Source organism: Amphibalanus amphitrite, unplaced genomic scaffold (genome assembly GCF_019059575.1).
Source record: "Amphibalanus amphitrite isolate SeventyFive unplaced genomic scaffold, NRLGWU_Aamphi_draft 000404F_arrow, whole genome shotgun sequence".
Lineage (NCBI taxonomy): Eukaryota > Metazoa > Arthropoda > Thecostraca > Balanomorpha > Balanidae > Amphibalanus > Amphibalanus amphitrite.
In genome coordinates this window covers 151,666-169,950 of record NW_024881898.1, presented here as the reverse complement: position 1 = coordinate 169,950, position 18,285 = coordinate 151,666, and the positions used below count along the sequence as shown (strand labels likewise).

Genomic DNA, 18,285 nt, shown 5'->3' with positions numbered 1-18,285 from the left:
CAAAAGTAGTCAATTACGGGGTAGAAGGGATGGGGCTACCCAGCAAAAAAGACCGCAGGCCAATCGGTCCAGCGGTTGCTGAGATATAAGCCTCTCAAAAGCGTTACAGGCCGGGCCGGGCCGGGCCGGGCCGGGCCGGGCCGGGCCGCTCATACTGAGATTTTTCCGTTATATTGAAAAGACTCACTTCGCTCGCTGCGCTCGCTCGCTCGTAATGATCATGGGGCGGTGTGTAGACAGTCCGCCGATAGGGTTGTCAACACGTACAGTTAAAATACAGATACATCTGTAGACAGACTGACCATTCCCTGAGACAGTAATGTTCGCACAATCATACAATAGTTACCCATTGCTCTTGCGAGCGACATTGAATAGCAGCGTATCGGACTACATTTTTTCTGCTTATGACGGCAGAGAAATGTAAATCGTCACCCGGCAGTCTGCACAAACAGACTGGTCCTTCTCATTCCGTATCTCCATCACTCGCTCCGGACATAAAACCCACGGAACCTCCATCATGCGCTCCTTCCAACACTCAGCACAACCAACAACAAACATGACTATCGGGTTCACGACTGGCCTCCTCTAGCTCACGCCACCACCCCTCGGCGACCTATGTAGTCCCGCGGTTCGGCGGACTTAACCCCTCAGTTCCACCCTCAGTCGCCCCGGGTCTGAGCCATGTCCAGCTCCAGTCTCGGCCGCTCCTGACTCCTGTGACACTCTGTGACCGTCTCGGCCGCCGCCAGTACCGGCTGGAAGGCGGACCGCACCGAGTGCAGTACGGTCGGGGACGGCGTGGAGGGCGGCACGGCCGGGGCGCCCGACACCACTGGCAGGGCGGTGCGAGTGCGCGCCTCGTGGTCACGTCGTTCTCGAGCGCGCCGGTTCTGGAACCAGATCTTCACCTGAGGGGGGAAAGGGGAGCGAGTACTGTCAGTAGGTGAAGTGTCAGAATATATCGGTGAGATAGCAAAGCTAAAAACTAGATAAGATAAATATGCATCTGGGTAGGGGACAAAGAACTTTGGAAAGTTGAAGACGCGATAAACGCGTTTTGTTGATTGAAACAACACAGTACAAGAGAATGACAGCATCCCTGTTACTTTCATCCACAATCTGGCTCATTATCCAGCACATATTTATACGCCCTATAACGAGTGAGCAGGTGACAAGAATTTTGATAGGGCCCGGCAAGCCCCATCGCGGAACCATTCTTCCGTGATGGCTCTTTTCAAAGGACCAACAAAAGCGAAACAGCGCGGGCCAGCCGGCCGAAAATTGGTCGGCTCGCCCGTCTAATGCGGCGGCCCTCGCCAATGGAGTCCTCGGTTCCACTCAAGTTTACGTTTCAACTACTAGCCGTCTCGGCGCCGGCCGGTTTGAAACACGTCCTCCAATGCCCGTCCACCGTGTCATCACCGTCCAACAATCTGCTACAGATCGGAGCCGGCTGCTCTCGGCGCCGCACGGCCCGGTGTGACCACTCCTCCCCTCTCTCCCTCCTCAGTGTGTCACATTGTTGTCGCCGAGTGGCAGCCGGCGGTGGGCCCGCTCCGGGACCGCCACGGGCCGCTCATCCCTCTGTCCACGCCTAATCAACCGTCCAACCCATAAATAAACCGGCATTGACACGCCGGCCGCGTCGGCCGATGGCGCCCACAGTGCGCTAATGTACTATAAACAAGACGATAATCCCCCTATAAAATAACCCGGGCCTATCTTTCCACAGAGCGGGCGGGCGCAGGGCGACACTGAGGGGTCCGGACAGGACGGGCGGAGCCGCCGCGGCCAAGAGGCGCCCCTACGGAGCGCGACGCTAGACGGTGCTGTCACTGACTGGATCGGCAATCGTGTTGTGTCGGCCAGTCAACTCCATTTTCTGTCGTGCGCCCTCCTCGGTCCTCTTCTCGTCACTCTGATGGGAACGCTACCATACACGTTTCTTTCCAAACACTTCGTGTTCAACATAGTCTTCAGCCAAGTCTGTCCAGATACGGCTTCATGTCCAATATCCGGTAGCTGCCTAACCCAGGCTGCTCGGCTGATCCAGTGTCACATTCCAGCTGCCCTATCTCTCCCAGCACATCTCCTAATCCTTCCAACCCAGTCTCCCTGAGACACGACGCCTGACCAATCAGCCCCCTCTTCTCTCCAGCCTCGGAGAACACCAGTAATGTTTCTCGTCCCCCTGTACCGCCGCCACCGCCGTACCATCGTGCCACGCGCTCACCAAGACAAACCCAGGGCTTACTGAGGCGCAGCTCTGAGCTCGCACCTGGCTGCCGAGTGCCGCTGCTGGCACGGTTCTTTGCCAGTCCAGGCGCCGTAATGGGTCTGTTCCAGTGATAACCATCATAGTCGGGAGCGCCGCTAATAGGTGGTCTAAGGAAGCACCCCTCATACATTCCACCCCGGCTCCGCGGAATGTGCGACCCCGAATAGCGGAGGACAGGGGAAGCCAGGGGACCGATATCCGATACAATATGGCGATAGGCTATGCGTGTATTATAATGAGATAAGCAATCGCAATTTGTTATTAAAAACGAATATGATCGGCTCACAGCTGGATACTCTATCGACATGCTCCATGCAGTTTTTTTTTAACAAAACAAAAAAAAAGATAAAAGGACATTGGTGATCACTCGGGTCTGTGAAAACTATCCCGGTAAATAGGCACTCACCCGGGTCTGAGAGAGGCAGAGCAGGCTGGCCAGCTCCGTCACGTCGTAGCTGCTCAGATACTGTTTGTGTCGGAACTTGTGCTCCAGCAGCGCGATCTGGTGTGACGAGAACGGGATGCGCGGGTTCCGGCCCAGCCGCCGCTTCTGCACGCCTTCCTTCTTTGGTCCTGTGACACACGGCTCACCGTTAGAAGTCAGCCACACAGAGCTGTCACAGAGCTGACACTCCTTCTTAGGTCCTGTGACACACGGCTCACTGTTAGTAGTCAGTCTTCCTCATTTGATGTCAACGAGGGAAAGGCTTGGATAACACTAACAAGTGCGCGCCATGGATCAAATTTAATCACACCACATCCGTTCAGGGGATCTCTAAATTTTGGTACGTTTTACATTGCTGATGGGCCCATGTGCAGCAGTAATTTATCTCGCGAGAACAGAGCTGAAATAGCTCAGCTCTCAGCCCGGGCTGCATTCCGTGCGGTATACGCCCTGACCGGCGCGGCGCAGGGCATATTTTAACAAATTTTTACTGCGTCCCAAAGTTGAGCAGAGGGCACGTGCTACGACTAAGGGCACAGGGCAAGGAACAGAGTAGGGCACTGAGGAGGGCAGAAAGTAGGGCACGACAGGTTACAGGGCATGGCACAGGACATTTTAGAGGGAAGGGTACAGGTCAGGGCACACAGCAGGGCACAGTTTAGGGAACCGGACAGGGCACAGGGCAGGGACGCAGTGGGTCAAATCAGCAGGGGCTACGTCCCAAGGTGAGGGGGCTGCGTCCCAGAATGGGACGCAGTAAGTGCCTTAAAATATGCCCTGGCGCGGCGCGCAGAGTGCGTGTGGCCACAGTACCACGCCGGTATGCAGATGACTCGCGCCGCTCGGGCGACATAGACGATGAAATGTACCGATAGCGGCGGCCAGCTTTTGTAGCGCGCCTCCCGCCCAGATAATCATAATTCACTAACCACGGGCCGGCCGGCGCGCGCGCGACCGACAACTGTCTCAAATTGAGCTTTTGCCCGGCGGCCGAGATGCACGCAACCATCCAGAAAAATGCCGAAAAATTCAGGCCTCTATCGTCAACAGTGTGGGTCTGATGGGATCGGCGCGCCGCCCTAAGCCGATTATAATGGGCGCGGACGTGTGCTTTCACAGCGAATGGCACGCTTCCCTCATCTCCTTTCAGTGTGCTGGCATCGGTATGCTGAGGAGACGGGACACACTGCGCCTTGGACAGTGTTTAGTAATGTGAAGAAAGAACGTCTCAATTAGCATTGTGTCTCTTATACACGCAGTCAACGTTTGTTCTAAGGATGTTTGTCAACCGATGCACTTGAACTGGAAACAAGGCAAGGCACTTTGATAGCATGGAATGAAAAAAACGCCCCAATATAAAAACCTATAGTCTGGCAAACTTAAGAAAGAACGGAATTGAAGCGCCTGAATCACCTAGCACGTGTTTTGATCACTTGAAATGCATGATTCGGAGAAATTTGTTTATCCCGCACCGTAGACAGTGTTTACAATTGCTTCACGTGCAAAGAGAGAAACTGTTAAACGTCTCGTAGGCAGTTTGTCTAGTCTGAAATATTAGTCTGAAATATGTCGTATTTTTCATAAAAACTGTATTTTTACCTTTAAGCGCCCGAAAGATATCGGCGGTAGGGGATAAAATTATTAAACCGCTCGTAGGTAGAAAATCTTTTAAACGTCTCGCCTATCGGCTCGACGTTTAACAAATTTGTTCTACCTACTCGCGGTTTAATATATATTAATACATACTTTACGGTGCGTTCACTGGAGATTAACCGTGCGTTAATTCGAAGGTAGCCGTGCACCAATTTAAATTGGTGCACGCGCGTGCAGTGATGACTTTCTCAGCTGAAGTTTTTCGGAAGGGTCATTGACTTTATTCTAAGAATTCCCGTAAAAGGCCCTTTTAGTGTCATGGACTAAGTTTAATTTTAATTCAAATTCGCACCGTTAAGCATGTATTAATTAGTTTAACACATGGTTTCCGTGCATAAATGGTTTTAACGCACTCGTGGATGGAATGGAGCACTTGTGCGTTAATGCACTCGTTTCACTCGTGCATTAACACACTCGTGCTCCAATCCATCCACGTCGTGCGTTAAAACCATTTACACACGGGAAACCATGCGTTAATATATATTATCCCGCACCGTAGACAGTGTTTACAATTGCTTCACGTTCAAAGAGAGAAAATTATCAGATGTCGTTTAACTGATTTGTTAAGCGTCTAAATGATTAACAAACTGTTAAACGTCTAGTAGACATTTCGTCTAGTCTGAATTATGTCGTATTTTTTATATAAGATGTATTTTTTACCTTAGAGCGCCCGAAACATATCGGCGGTACGGGATAAAATCATTAAACCGCTCGTAGGTAGAAAAATCTTTTAAACGTCTCGCCTATCGGCTCGACGTTCAAAATATTTGTTCTACCTACTCGCGGTTTAATACATATGTAGCAAAAGTTGTGACAGAAAATATGCTCTCACAGTATAAATGCGCGTGCATCAACGGCCGCAGCACTTAAAATCCGTTTTTTCTTGGGTTTGCCAGACTATAATGAGTATACTTGTTATTTGACGTTGGGAGTATATAAATCTCGCCCGGGGCTGAGAAAATGCATTTTATTCACCGAGGTTTTGTGCGGAGAACGGAGAGCCGGTAGACACTAGGTCTGTCGCAAAAACCCTAAGTGAATAAAGCAACATTTTCACAGCCAAGGTTGGGAAGAGCCAGCCAAACCACATGCTGTACCGGCGCAACAGTAAATATTATATTTGTGCTTTTCATTGTTGGGTTGCATCAAGTATGAAAGATGAAATGCCCTTCTTAACCCTAATTAGGGTTTGAAAAAATTTGAGGATGAAGAGGGTGAAAAGCCAGAAGTTAAAAACAAAGAAGTGTATAGAGTCCAGCAGGAGTGAGGAAACCGTGAGGAAAACTGAACATTGGGCGGAACGCCTAATCAAACGCGTCTTGGATCCCAGCTGAACCGATATCAAATGTTCATTGTTGCGCCTTTGATGCTTTGCGCATTTAAATTGTGACAATGCCGAAAACGTACATTCCGAAGACGACGAAGTCGAAATATATCAATAACTTTTTTGGCCTCATTTTAATATTATTTCACTACCGTAACATGAGCATAAGGTAACTCTATCACCATAGCATTCATTACCTATAATGCTCAAACAAGCCTCAGCTCGCCTCAGCTCTCAAACAAGAAGACTTCAAGAATTTAATCGCGTTCAAATTAGAGCGGGAGAGAGGTGACACGACGGCTACAAATACCAAACTCGAAAAAAACATCTATAGCAAATCACGCGTTACAAGGCGTTATATGACACACTTGGATGTGACTCAGCGCAATCAGGAGAAACTTGGTCATTACTTTTTTTTCGCTCATGCGATTGACATTATGCATTACCATCACCAATATAAACGAAGGAATGCCTCATTAATTGTATTCTTGTAGATTTCTACACTTGTTACATTCTGAGGAAGGCCTGTTGGTCGAAATATCACCCATATAACGTTTTGGCTATTACATATTAAAGTCAGTCACCGTGGGATATTCCAGCCCCGACGGTAAAAGCTACAGTCTTGCTAAGCCCTCATTAATTGTTGGCGATTGGCGTTGTGATGTGACAAAATGCAATGGTCGTCTGACAACATAAATTTAAAATCGAGTATCATCATAAGGAGCAATCGAAACTGGAGAACATTTACAAGCTCCGAACGCCGCCGAAATTGTAGCTCAGCTGCATATTGGACGATCAACAAAGGATGTGAGGGGAAGAAGGCGGGTCTTGAAATGTGGAATACCTAGAACCATAGGCGGCGGAACGGGGAGGGCACCGGGGCACCGTGCCCCCCTTTGATTTTGGCATTTTAACATTAGCCCTATGGGCGTTGCATGGAAAGAATGGGACCAAAAGTCGGCAGTGCCAGTGCCCCCTTTAATTGAAGGTGTTCCGCCGCTACTGCCTAGAACCAGTAATTAGCTGTAGGGACGGCAAATGTGAATTCAGGCAACATTCCAGGGACCTCACCCAAATCATCTGGAAATTCCTTTTGGGCAAGAACTGGTCTTGCAACACGGAGAATCGACCCTAATTCAAACAGACCGCTGACCCATAAGTGTTAAAGACGAAACAGCAAGCTGTATCAATCGTTTGAAGTTCCTCAAAGACAGGGCAAGTACCTTCGAAGTCAGCTCCTCACCAACTCAAAGGAAAGCAACACCGTCTGAACACTGAACTATGCAGGGACCAGTTTGTTCTATTTCAGTTTGGAGCTACCCTGCTCAGCAAAGCTTATTTTCTTATTGAATCCGATTTTATGTCAAGAAACTAAGAGTAGGTAGTAATTTTGTTCATATAATTTTGCTTTGCTTGATTTCCGTCAACGGGTTCGCACTCGGAACCCGGAGACGTTCCTTTTATTGTCTCGTGTAGCAGGGGTTTCCAAGATTTTGTTTACTGGAATTTACTTTGAACCAGGGATGCGGAGCCGTGGAAATTTCAGACGGCTCCGGCTCCGGCTCCGGCTCCGGCTCCGGAGAAAAAAATCGGCTCCGGCTCCGGCTCCGGGTGAAATGTCATGGCGGCTCCGGCTCGGGCTCCGGCTCCGAGTAAAATGATCCGGCTCCGGCGGCTCCGGCTCTGGCTCCGGCTTCTACTCAGTACATCCCCCATGCGATTAATTAAATACGGGTGGAAGAAAAAAGGCGATGGGATTGGTACACGTTGCTTTTGTATTTGTATAACAAGGCTATTTTGAATACCACATTGTTTTACGCCTTCTACTGTCAAACCGAACTAGGGTAAATAATTGTTTCCTCTTAAGAAAAGGAGCCGGAGTCGCCCCCTTTTTTGACGGCTCCGGCTCCGGCTCCGGCTCCGGGCTATATTGTTTCACGGCTCCGACTCCGGCTCCGGCTCCGGGCAAAATATGCCGGCTCCGGCGGCTCCGGCTCCGGCTCCGGCTCCGCATCCCTGCTTTGAACCGACTCAAGAATACAAAGCGAAGGCGTTATGCTATATACGCCTTATGTTATGTTTAAGCATTAAAACCATTGGCCCATTTCTGATGAATAGCATGTATGCACATAGAACTGTCGACCTTATGGCCTGATCGGTTGTGTAAATATGTTGCTAAATCGTGATGGACGTTAGCTATAGCCAAAATCAAATTAAGATGGGCTACAAAAGAATTGTCGGAGCTGTGACATTCGAAATTCCAAATCAGCCCGTATTTTAAGTTTGTATGTTTCTGTTCATGTTTCCAGTGACTGTTTTATTGTTGAGCGCGCATGTAAGGCCTTCATCTTTTTTATTCGTAGCTCAAAATTATGCTTTCTTTTAAGAAAACTAGCTGATATACATACAGTCAGGAATCATGCTGCGTGTTAGAGCATTGCCGGAGCCGACAACAATAAAGCTTTTCGTCTATTAGGTATTTATGGATCGCAAACGTGGAACTACATCTTGACATGAGAGCAACGCTTTTTTGGGAATGCTCAGTATACCTGAAGCAGTTTGACTTTCTCCCACCCATGTGCCAACCACAACTCGCCATCAGCTCGGCGGTGTTTACGGCCGGCACGCGTCGCCGGCGGTTCAACACTTACGTGGCAGTTTGGGCGGCTTGTAGCGGGTGCAGTTGAGCCAATCATACTCTGGTTCCTTATCGTCTGCGGGCGGCGTGGCGCTCCGCCGGCGCCCCGACAGGATGCCCTCGATGCTGAAGTCGCTCCTCACGCGGCCGGTGTTGGTTTCCTGTGCGGCCGGCCGGCGACTGCAGTCTCCCGGGGGACAGTCGGGCAGGACGGCCGGCGGTGACCCGCACACAGTAGCGGGTGCTGCCGGCCGGCCCAGCTCGCCCCAGCCGGCCGGGGCCGGTGTCGGCAGCCAGGGAGCAGCCCACAGCTGACCGCCGTACAGGGTCTGGCACAGCTCGTGGTAGCGCAGCACCTCCATGTAGGAGAGCTGTGTCGGCCGGTCGGGAGAGTCGCACGAGGCCTGCATGCTGCTCGCGCGGCCGGCGGACTCGGTCTGCCCGTCCGTCCCGGCGCCGCAGACGGCCGGCCGGCCCGTCCCGGCCCGCGAGAGGACGAGCAGCTAATGAGCCGTGCACCGCGGACGAGCCACGACGCACAAACGCGCTGCGACAGCACCCCTAATTGGCTAAACAAATAATGTTTGGCCGGCGTTCATGTGCCGGCCGCCACCGACCGCTAAGCCTTCCACGCGCTTTGTCCGGCCGGCCGCCGAAAGGGCCCGAACGGGTGTCGGTGGTGCGCCTAATTCGGCTTGTTCTGTTTGCCCGCGTGCCGACAAGCGGCTCAGCGGCAAGGTAACAAATCTGTCCGCCGCGCTGAGCGGGCGGCGGATTTGTTTTTCGCGCCGATAATGTTTCATAAAGCGCGGCGCATGTCTGTATCCCGTGTCAATTAGCGTCCAAATTAGCCGGGCCGTCCGAGTGAGTGGGCTCCGCGCGGGGCACAGTGGCGGCGGCCGTGGTTAATCAGGGTGCTCAGGTGCGCAGTGCGGCCCGCGGCGCCGCGTGCCGAGCAGAGCAGCTGAGTGACACGCGCCCCGGACGCTGATTACCGGTCGGACGGAGCCGTGTCTCCGCACCGCCCCGGGCAACGGCGGGGACCCGGTCAGCAGCAGCAGCCGCGGGAACGGTGGGGAGGCGGGCGGCACAGACGAGAGCTGAAACTGAAGAGTGGGTGAGAATGGTTATATATCGTGCTAAACGAGGTCAAATTTATTGAAAAACCACGGAACAGTAGCTCCAAACCCCTCGATCAGCCCAATGTCAAACCGTCCGGTAAGGTACAGAAAAATGTGCGTGGAGATGAGGGCAGATTAGGTTGCACAAGGCCTCACGTTGAGCCGCGACTCTCTGGCTGACCCGGAGCTGGCTCCGTATCTCGTGAGCGGTGTTAGATAATACTGAACGAGGCCGGTGTAAATAAACTTTTTAAGACCGAGGCCGAGTTACAAAAATCAGTAACGAGGGACTGAGGTCTTGAAAATTGATCACCGGCCGAGTTTGGAATGTATTTTACTGTATGCCAACAATAAATTTATGTTCTGGACCGAAGCTCTTAGCCGACTTAGGAACGAGACCATCCCAAAATGTTGGCTTAAATGCAAACTGGTAATGCATTTTTGACCGTGGCCAATTTGCTTACACCAGTTATTACTGTATGCCTGGCCTATTCAAATACATTAGCCAGAGGGGTGTGGTAATAACTGGTGTAAGCAAATTGACCACGGTCAAAATTGCATTACCAGAATGCACTTAAGCCAACATTTTGGGATGGTCTCGTTCCTATGTCGGCTAAGAGCTTCGGTCCAGAAAATAAATTTATCGTTGGCATACAGTAAAATACATACCAAACTCGGCCGGTGATAAATTTTCAAGACCTCAGTCCTTACTGATTTTTGAACTCGGCCTTCGGCCTCGTTCAAAAATCCAGTAAGGACCTCGGTCTTGAAAATTTATTTACACCGGCCTCGTTCAGTATTATATATTACCACACCCCTCCGGCTAATGTATTTGAATAGGCCAGGCATACAGTAAAGCTCAGTGCTCAAGTGTATCAAGCGTACTTGATTTACATATGTCAAAACATATGTTTATTACATGGCTCCTGTGTTAATTTGGCATGATATATTTTTTACTATTGCCCGGCATCAGGTTACTGACCTTTCAGTGTCAGGTTACTGACCTTTCTGAAGGTGAGAAGCGGTTGCCATGTCAACGGTCAATAGTAAGTTGCTCGCGCAGTGGTGTTTGAACAAAAATTCAAATGTAATTTTATCGTCGTTTTCTCAGACTGTTCAGTTTGATTTCGTGATTGGCTAGTCAAGTCATCAAGAACTGGGCCGTCATTTGAACATGTCCGTTCAAATATCCCGATTTAATTTGTTGGAGCCGCATGAATTGGATGAGCTATTTTCATCGCGCAGGGCTCAGGGCACTAAAAATGTGATTAAATCAGTAGAAGACGTCTTCATTGAGTTCTTGCAAGTAAAAGGCATATCTGTTGAAAGCTGCATGCACAGCAACGATGTCCTGGACAACGCTGTGAAGGAGTTCTTCATTACTGTAAAACGCAAGGACGGTGAACGCTACAAATCGAAGAGTCTCCACACTCAAGTACGGCGTGAAACAGTACCTGTTGACGTCGATGGGAAAGGATATCAGCGATGAAGGGAACTTCCCACTCGGCGCAGAAGCCTTCAAAGTCGCGATCCATATGGCCAAGAAGGATGGGAAAGGCGCCGTAGATCATAAGCAACTAACATGTAAAGCAACTAAAAGTGTGTGCCGTAGACATGTGACGTGGCTATGATTGTATATCCAATACATTCAATTGTATCATGATATTTGTGTTTGGATATTTTTTATTACGGGATGAATGAGTACCTACTAAGTAAAGATTCCGAGAGTTGGCCATGTAATAAAACGAATGCTGCATGGGGGAGCGGGCAATAGCAAAAAATATTGCCTGCTGTAACGCCACTGTCGCCCTCGGGTGAAGACCTTCACAAGTGCTATTGCCCGAGGCGAAGCCGAGGGCAATAGCACTTGTTTCGGTCTTCACCCTCGGGCGACAGTGACGTCACATCGGGCAATATTTTGTGCTATTGCCCGCTCCCCCATGCAGTATTCGTATAATGTATGACATATGCTGTATGACATATGCATTGACACATGGACATTGTACATATGTCAAAAATATGTTTTCATAAAAAATAAGACATTTTGATTCCACCGAAGAAGAACCAAGTACGAAAACATATTCTGGACTTTTTCAAAAAATTTCTCCGATATCATGAGCATGAGGTCAATTTTACCATTTCTATGTTTTAGACGAGCCCATTACCCATAGGCGTCGCCAGAGATTTTTGGTTGGGGGGGGGGGGCAAAATCAACTTTTGTGTTAAAACTTGTCTTTCCCCAGTCTTTACTCACTCGTTTTACATATCATTCGACGCGCAATGGTGCGAGGAATCCGATGGTGACAAAGGTTTTCTTCTAGCTATGACATGTAATTTTTTACAGAAAAATTCGAAATTTTGAAATTTCATGACAAAAACAACTGGTAGAATTATAGTATATAGTGGCTGCGATTGCCGACGCACTGCAGAAGGCCCCTGTGTAGACGCTCGACGCTCATGATCATTACCCAGAAACAGGTGAAAAACGCTCCATTTAATCGGATCACCCTGCTAAAACCTCCATTCACGCATGCATGCCGAGGTTTTACGTGAAATGCATTGGACTTATCCCAGCCACTGATCGTAGCTAAGTTGGGCATTCGGCGGAGAGTGAATGTCGGAAGTGTGAATCGGAAGTATTTCATCTTTGCTCAAGTGAGAGGAAGTGTTTTGTTCACTCGAGTGTGAACAAAAGTTTCTCGTTTTTCGTGTGAGGGGAAGCGCTGCAAACGCGAACAAAAACTGTTAAACGGAACCAAAAGTTACGCACGGCATAGCGCCAAGGGATGCCTCAGCCTTAGAGATAGGTTTGGGACATCCAGGCCATTTCAGGCCACTCAGGGTCAGTGCTGAGGCGCTGACTCTCAGAAGCGTGCTTAGGATCCCGGAGATCGGCGTGGGTCACCTCAAATATTTACGTGTACGTGGTGCTTTAGGGCTTTCCGAGCCCAAGGTGGGGCCCTCGGCCTCAGAAGCCAGTGTGGGCGGCGGGCGCTAAGAGACTAGGCCCAGGGTGAGCCTGGAGCCCTCGGATAACAGTGACCCACACATTCGACACAGACCCTCGGGGTCTGTGTCGAATCCCCAAGGACCTTACGTAGGGACATAATAAACATGTGTTGCGGACCTCAGAGGGACACGTGAGCTGTCACCCCTCAGATGCCGGCTTGGGGTTAGCAAAGTCTGTCGCCTCAAAAGTTTGGCTGAACTATCAGAGGCCAGTTAAGGTTCTCAGAAATGTTCGAAGGCTCAAAGATCCCTGTATGGGCCCTCAGAGAACATGGACACCAGTGGGACTTTCAGAGGCCCGTTTGGGCCCTCTGAAAGCTTCTTTAGGGCTCAGTGAAGCTCCTTAGGAGCCTTTGTTTAAAGCAAGCTCATGAGCCCTGCGACACTTGTACGGTAATTGGGCCTGTCGCAGACATTTGACGAGAGTTGAGAAAGGCCCCCGAAGATTTCGTTTCACGCTTTGAACGAAAATTGTGTCAGCACTCCAAAACTTATGAAAACCAGCTGTAAAATGTAATAAAGAACGAAATAGGAATATGGAATGAATCACAGCATTGACATTTCCGAGTCTGGACTCGGAGTCTTGAAGATTTTGGCAACTGTGAGTCAGATTCTCGTTTAAACTGCACGCTCCAACCGAGTCTGACCTTACAGACATTCTCAGAAAGGTACCCCCATTTTTCCCGACTCCAAAATCTCATCGGATCTGTATCGATCTCAGGGGGTGCCCGGTCCGAGGTTGGGGGGGGGGGGGCAAGCTACCCCGCTTGCCCCCCCGTGGCGACGCTAATGCCATTACCTAAAATACATTTTAAATAGCCCACTCATGAGCATCAGATTAACTTAGTTATTAACTATACCATTAGGTATCATCTTAATCATGCTCAGCTACAGGATTCATTTTCTTAAAATATTTGTAGCCGTGTCTCTTAACCCGCGCCCCGCTGGGGGGGGCAGAATCTGCCCCCCCCCCCTCCCGTTTTTCGCCAATAACTTCTAAACGCGTTACGCCAGCGACATCAAACTTTCAGTACCTTATCATACATCAATTTGACACGTTCCGTGAAAATTTGAGCGAAATCTGTCGGAAAATTTTTGAGAAATTGACGTTTTAGTGACGTCATGTTCGCCATTTTCGCCTCAAAAATGGCAAAATTTCAAACGCCGCTAACATCTTCATTTTTAAAGGAATCAAGACGTAACAAAAAAGGTTATACGTGATTCTACTTTGTCTATCAAATGGATATCTCGGTTTTTTGAAAATTTTGGATTTTGGACCAAATTGTTTCAAAAAACTGACTTTTTTGGGAAAATATTTATAAAATCCAAAATTTTGTATTTATCGAAAAAACCGGAATATATGTCAAAGAAGTGGTCTATGTGCACCTACATACCAATTTTTAGAAGAATCGGTTCAAAAATGTGGAAGTTATTCAAAATTCTATGACGTCACGACACACAAAAATTTTAAAAAATGATTTTTTTTTTTGGAAGTTCTAGACCTCGTACGGAAACAAAAATAGCACCATTCGATTCGCCGCGAAAAACTGCATCAGATAGACATCTTTTTAGGCCTTAACAACCAACTTCAAAATTTGACCTCACTTGACCTGAGCTTGACCTGACCTCGACCCGAAATTCATCCAGAGGTGGTCCATATCACTTATTGAGTGTGCCTATTGAATTCTATGAGTAAAATGACCCATAAAACATGTGTCGCACATGCCCTTTTCTATATTTTGTTTTTGGTGACCTGACATGACCTGACCTGACCTTGACCTTGACCTTTGAATGACATTGTATGCAACGAATATTGTCTTGGTAGTCTAAGAACACGTTTTGGGCAATCAGTCTCAGTCCATTCTTCGGCAACTACGGTGCAAGGCCGATACTGTAGAAACTTGCATCTTGTACCCTTGACCTGACCTTGACCTGACCTTTGACCTACTTAAGCAAAAAAATTTGAGCTCTTAAGATCCGCCTTGTTGAGAGCTTTCTATTGCCGTTTTCCCCGTCTTTCTACGACCATCGGTTCGGAAGTTAGACAGGGGGGGCAGAATCTGCCCCCCCCCCCCCCAGCAGGGCGCGTATGGCTGAATAGCCCAGCGGGGCGCGGGTTAAAACAGCGCTATAGCAAAACATACCTTATATTTTTTAGATGCGTGCAAAATATTAATAATTATACTTTTAAGATCAAATGCTGGGCAAATAACATTTTATTTTATAGGCATTAAGCTCCAAATTTATTGGAGTTTTATTTACCTCGCGAGTCCTGCAAGTGGCTCATCCAGAAGCCAGATCGCTTTAAAGACAGAGTCATTTGGAACGATGAAAAATGGTTTGTGCTTAAGCTGCTCCCAACAAGCAGAACGAACGATACCGGGCGCTCGAAAAGCCGGCAGGTCACGGCTGACTGCTGGGAACAGGACACACTGAAAATCATTGGCGCGGCTGGGCCGCCCTGGTCGGCGGGCACGGGGCAAGTCTTCGTCCATATATATTTTGTAGCATGTTAATACGTCTTACCCCTCTGATGGGATGTCCAATAAATTGATTGATTGATTGACTGGCTCTCCCCTGGGTCGACAGAGGACGTGGCATCCCACAAGGACAGAGTTCGACCACAGATACGGCACGCAGTGCAGACAAAACCCTGCGGTTCCAACATGACGGCGCCACAGTTCATAGCTGTGCGCCAAGTGCAGTGGTTGGCAGGTAATATTTGATGGACGGGTCATCAGTAGGCTCACAGAGCGGCCATGGCCCCACCGGAGGGCAGGCCTGAGGCGAACGAAAGACGCTGGCAATACGTATTTTTACACAGAATCAAACATACACTGCAATCGTGAGCTCTTCAGGCGCCCAGAGGACGACAGACTGGTGAGCATCGTAGGCGGCGTGGCTGCCGCTCGGCGCCCCTGCGTCAGCGAGCTCCGGGAGCTGTTGGATCAGCTGGAGCTCGATGAGGGAGTGAGGGCGCTGGTCCTCAGTGTTGTGCCACGTATCGGGCCCACGCCCCAGGGCCTTATCATCTTCAGTATTCTTAAGCACAGCCGAGAATTGACCAGCTGCTGTGCTGAATGTACGGTGATAACTTCTGTGACCTGGAGGACCTTCCGGATGTCGGTGCTGGTACCCCAAATTGAGTTGAGCAATGCTGGGAAATGAAGGAAGTGGTTCAGAAAACTATAGTTAAGTGGCTCGAAGGACAAATCCTGAGATGCGGCCACAAGATAAAACGGAACGAGCGAAACGAGATGAAATGACGAAGGAAAATAGAGATAATCGAAGACAACAAATATGAGTTGGTGCTAGCCCGAAACGTCTCTACATGGTCTTCATTTAGCGAGCGGCGGTGTCCTCTAGTATGATGTATGGCTGTTCACTCTGTCTCCCGGAGTTATGTGGACATGACTCACTTGGAAAAGTAGAAATCGACCGCAGTGAAGGCTGGCACGTTGTGCCAATTCGCTGTGACGAAAGCCTTTGGCATCCCCGATGTTGAAGCCTGAGGCACTTTTACATCGCTCACAGTATTCCGTCCAAAGGGACGCTTTCGTTGGGGATCATCGTCTTCGTGATGTTCTGTTAAGTGCACTGGTGTAAACATTCCTTAGCATGAGTGCAACGAGACATTGTGACTCGATTGTTAATCGCGTGCTTGCTTCATGTGGTTGAAGCCTAGAGAGGCTCCTTTAGGGTTGCTGGAGGCCATATTTGTCTTGCTCTATTTTTTTTCTTCAACAAGTCTGTATGACTCAAGATGGGTAAGCCTAGTGAGGTTTCAAAAGGAAAACGGCTTGATTTTTTTTCTTCAAATTCTGCCTAGAAAATAAGCATGTATGTAAGTACATACTACCTGCAAACGTTGCGTGCGGAGGAACATGACTGATTGCCATAGGAGCGATATGGTGTGTCAGTGTGAGTGCTCGATGTTTAAATTTCATGCAGGAAGATAACATTTATTAATATTTGTTAATACATGATTTCCAGTGCATTTACTATACATTAAACCACGGGTAGGTAGAACAAATAGTTAACGTCGAGCCGATAGGCGAGACGTTTAAAATATTTTTCTACGTACTAGCTGTTTAATAATTGTATCCTATGCCATGACATATTTTACGCGCTTAAAGGTAAAAAAGTACATCGCACAAATGAAAGGACATAATCACTTGAGTCCTGACACAAACGGTGGCATTTGGGTTCGTTGCGGTTGGTTGTAAGCGCAGCCAAGACACAGTCTTACTTTGACGTGCCGCTCTAGTCTAAGCCATGGCCTCTGACTGTGAAAAACCAATTTCAGTTTCAATTTCCTAAAGATGAAGCCGTATGAGAAGGATGCCAAAGTTAAAATAGTGAAGCTTTATCTCGAAACAAAATCCATTGTAAAAAACCAGCGAAAGTTTAAGCGGCATTTTAAAACACGTAAGGCCCCATCGAGGAGCGTTATTCTAAACATCTTTGAAAACTTTATGATAAAAGGGAGTGTGCAGAACCTGAATAAAGGGCGAAGTGGACGGAAACGCACAAAACGCACAGCTGAAAATGCAAAGAAAACTAGGGAAGCCCTGCAGCGGAGTCCCAATAAGTCCCTACAGCGGCTCACGACTGAGTCAGGAACTGGGCTGCTCCAAGACCATGGCCCATACACTGGCAAGGACTGTGGGGAAGTTGTTCCCATACAAAGTCTCCGTCCACCAAACCCTGAGCGAGGCCGACAAAGTCTCGCGCAAACGATACAGCGGCTGGTTCCTACGGATGTGCGACACGGACAATGACTTTCCTCACAACATCTGGTTCTCTGACGAAGCCAACTTCCATCTTGACGGCCAAGTCAACAGTCAGAACTTCCGCTACTGGTCCACCGAGCCGCCTAATGTTGTGGGAGAAGCCCCTCTGCACAGTGCCAAGTGTATTGCGTGGTGCGCCATGAGCAGTCACGGAATCATCGGGCCGTTCTGGTTCGAAGACGCGGATGGCGCCACGGTGACTGTGAACGCCAAGCGGTACCGAGAAGTCCTTGCCAAGTTTTGGCGATCCCTGAATCGTAAACTTGGCGGCAATGCCGAGCACCAGCCGAGACAGTGGTTTCAACAAGCTGGCGCCACAGCGCACACGGCCGGTGAGACTTGCTGCTGGCTGCGAGAGCGTTTCGGGGGCCGATTGATCTCGTCTCGGAAGGGTAACGCGTGGCCCGCGCATTCACCCGACTTGACCCCTATGGACTATTTCCTTTGGGGCCACCTGAAGTCCCAAGTCTACAGGAAGAACCCCAAGACGATAGAGGATCTGAAGAAGGCGGTTAGGTCCGCGGTGCGACAGGTGCACTGCGGCCCGACACATGTCGGGCTGCCGTCGAGTCGGCGCAGCGTCGGGCCGCACTGTGAAGGTGGCCACCTGGAGCACATCATCCGCCAACGCCATTAGGCATGTGAGGGTGTGGGGCATGATATCACACAAAATAGCATGAGTCACTCAACACGTACGCGTGTGATTTGAAATTATTGTACGATTAATTCCGGAAATAAATGGGAATGAAATGCGCCTGTTTTTTGCCGATTCCCTGTATAAGTGCAAGCCACCTAGATGAATATCGTTCGCTAATCGCTACAGCTGCTATACTTGTTGTCTGTCAGCGATATTTCATGTTTATCCGCTACTTCATTTGAGTTTTCCTCAATGCGTGTGGTTGGAGTCAACACTGCATGCCAAAATAAATTAAATTATTTCACGCCTGCATATCTTTCGTGGTCGCTGCACCACAAATAATATATTAACACATGTTACGCATAGTTTTACGAGTGCATTAACACA

General features: G+C 49.0%; 1 protein-coding gene across 1 annotated transcript; it reads right to left on the bottom strand.

Annotated features, from left to right (window-relative positions):
• Positions 1-94: 94 nt before the first annotated feature.
• Positions 95-9,387, bottom strand: LOC122390644 (homeobox protein MSX-1-like). The gene is made up of 3 exons (XM_043383787.1): positions 8,352-9,387; positions 2,685-2,851; positions 95-908 (listed from the first exon to the last, which is right to left on the bottom strand). The coding sequence occupies exons 1-3, from the start codon at positions 8,746-8,748 to the stop codon at positions 660-662; spliced, it is 813 nt and encodes a 270-aa protein (XP_043239722.1). The 5' UTR covers positions 8,749-9,387; the 3' UTR covers positions 95-659.
• Between the last annotated feature and the right edge of the window lie 8,898 nt (positions 9,388-18,285).

Coding starts and splice junctions, on each gene's coding strand:
- LOC122390644 (XM_043383787.1), bottom strand. CDS start 8,748: ATGCAGGCCTCGTGCGACTCTCCCGACCGGCCGACACAGCTCTCCTAC. Junction 2,852..8,351: donor CAAGCCGCCCAAACTGCCAC/GTAAGTGTTGAA, acceptor CGTGTGTCACAG/GACCAAAGAAGGAAGGCGTG. Junction 909..2,684: donor TCTGCCTCTCTCAGACCCGG/GTGAGTGCCTAT, acceptor TTCCCCCCTCAG/GTGAAGATCTGGTTCCAGAA.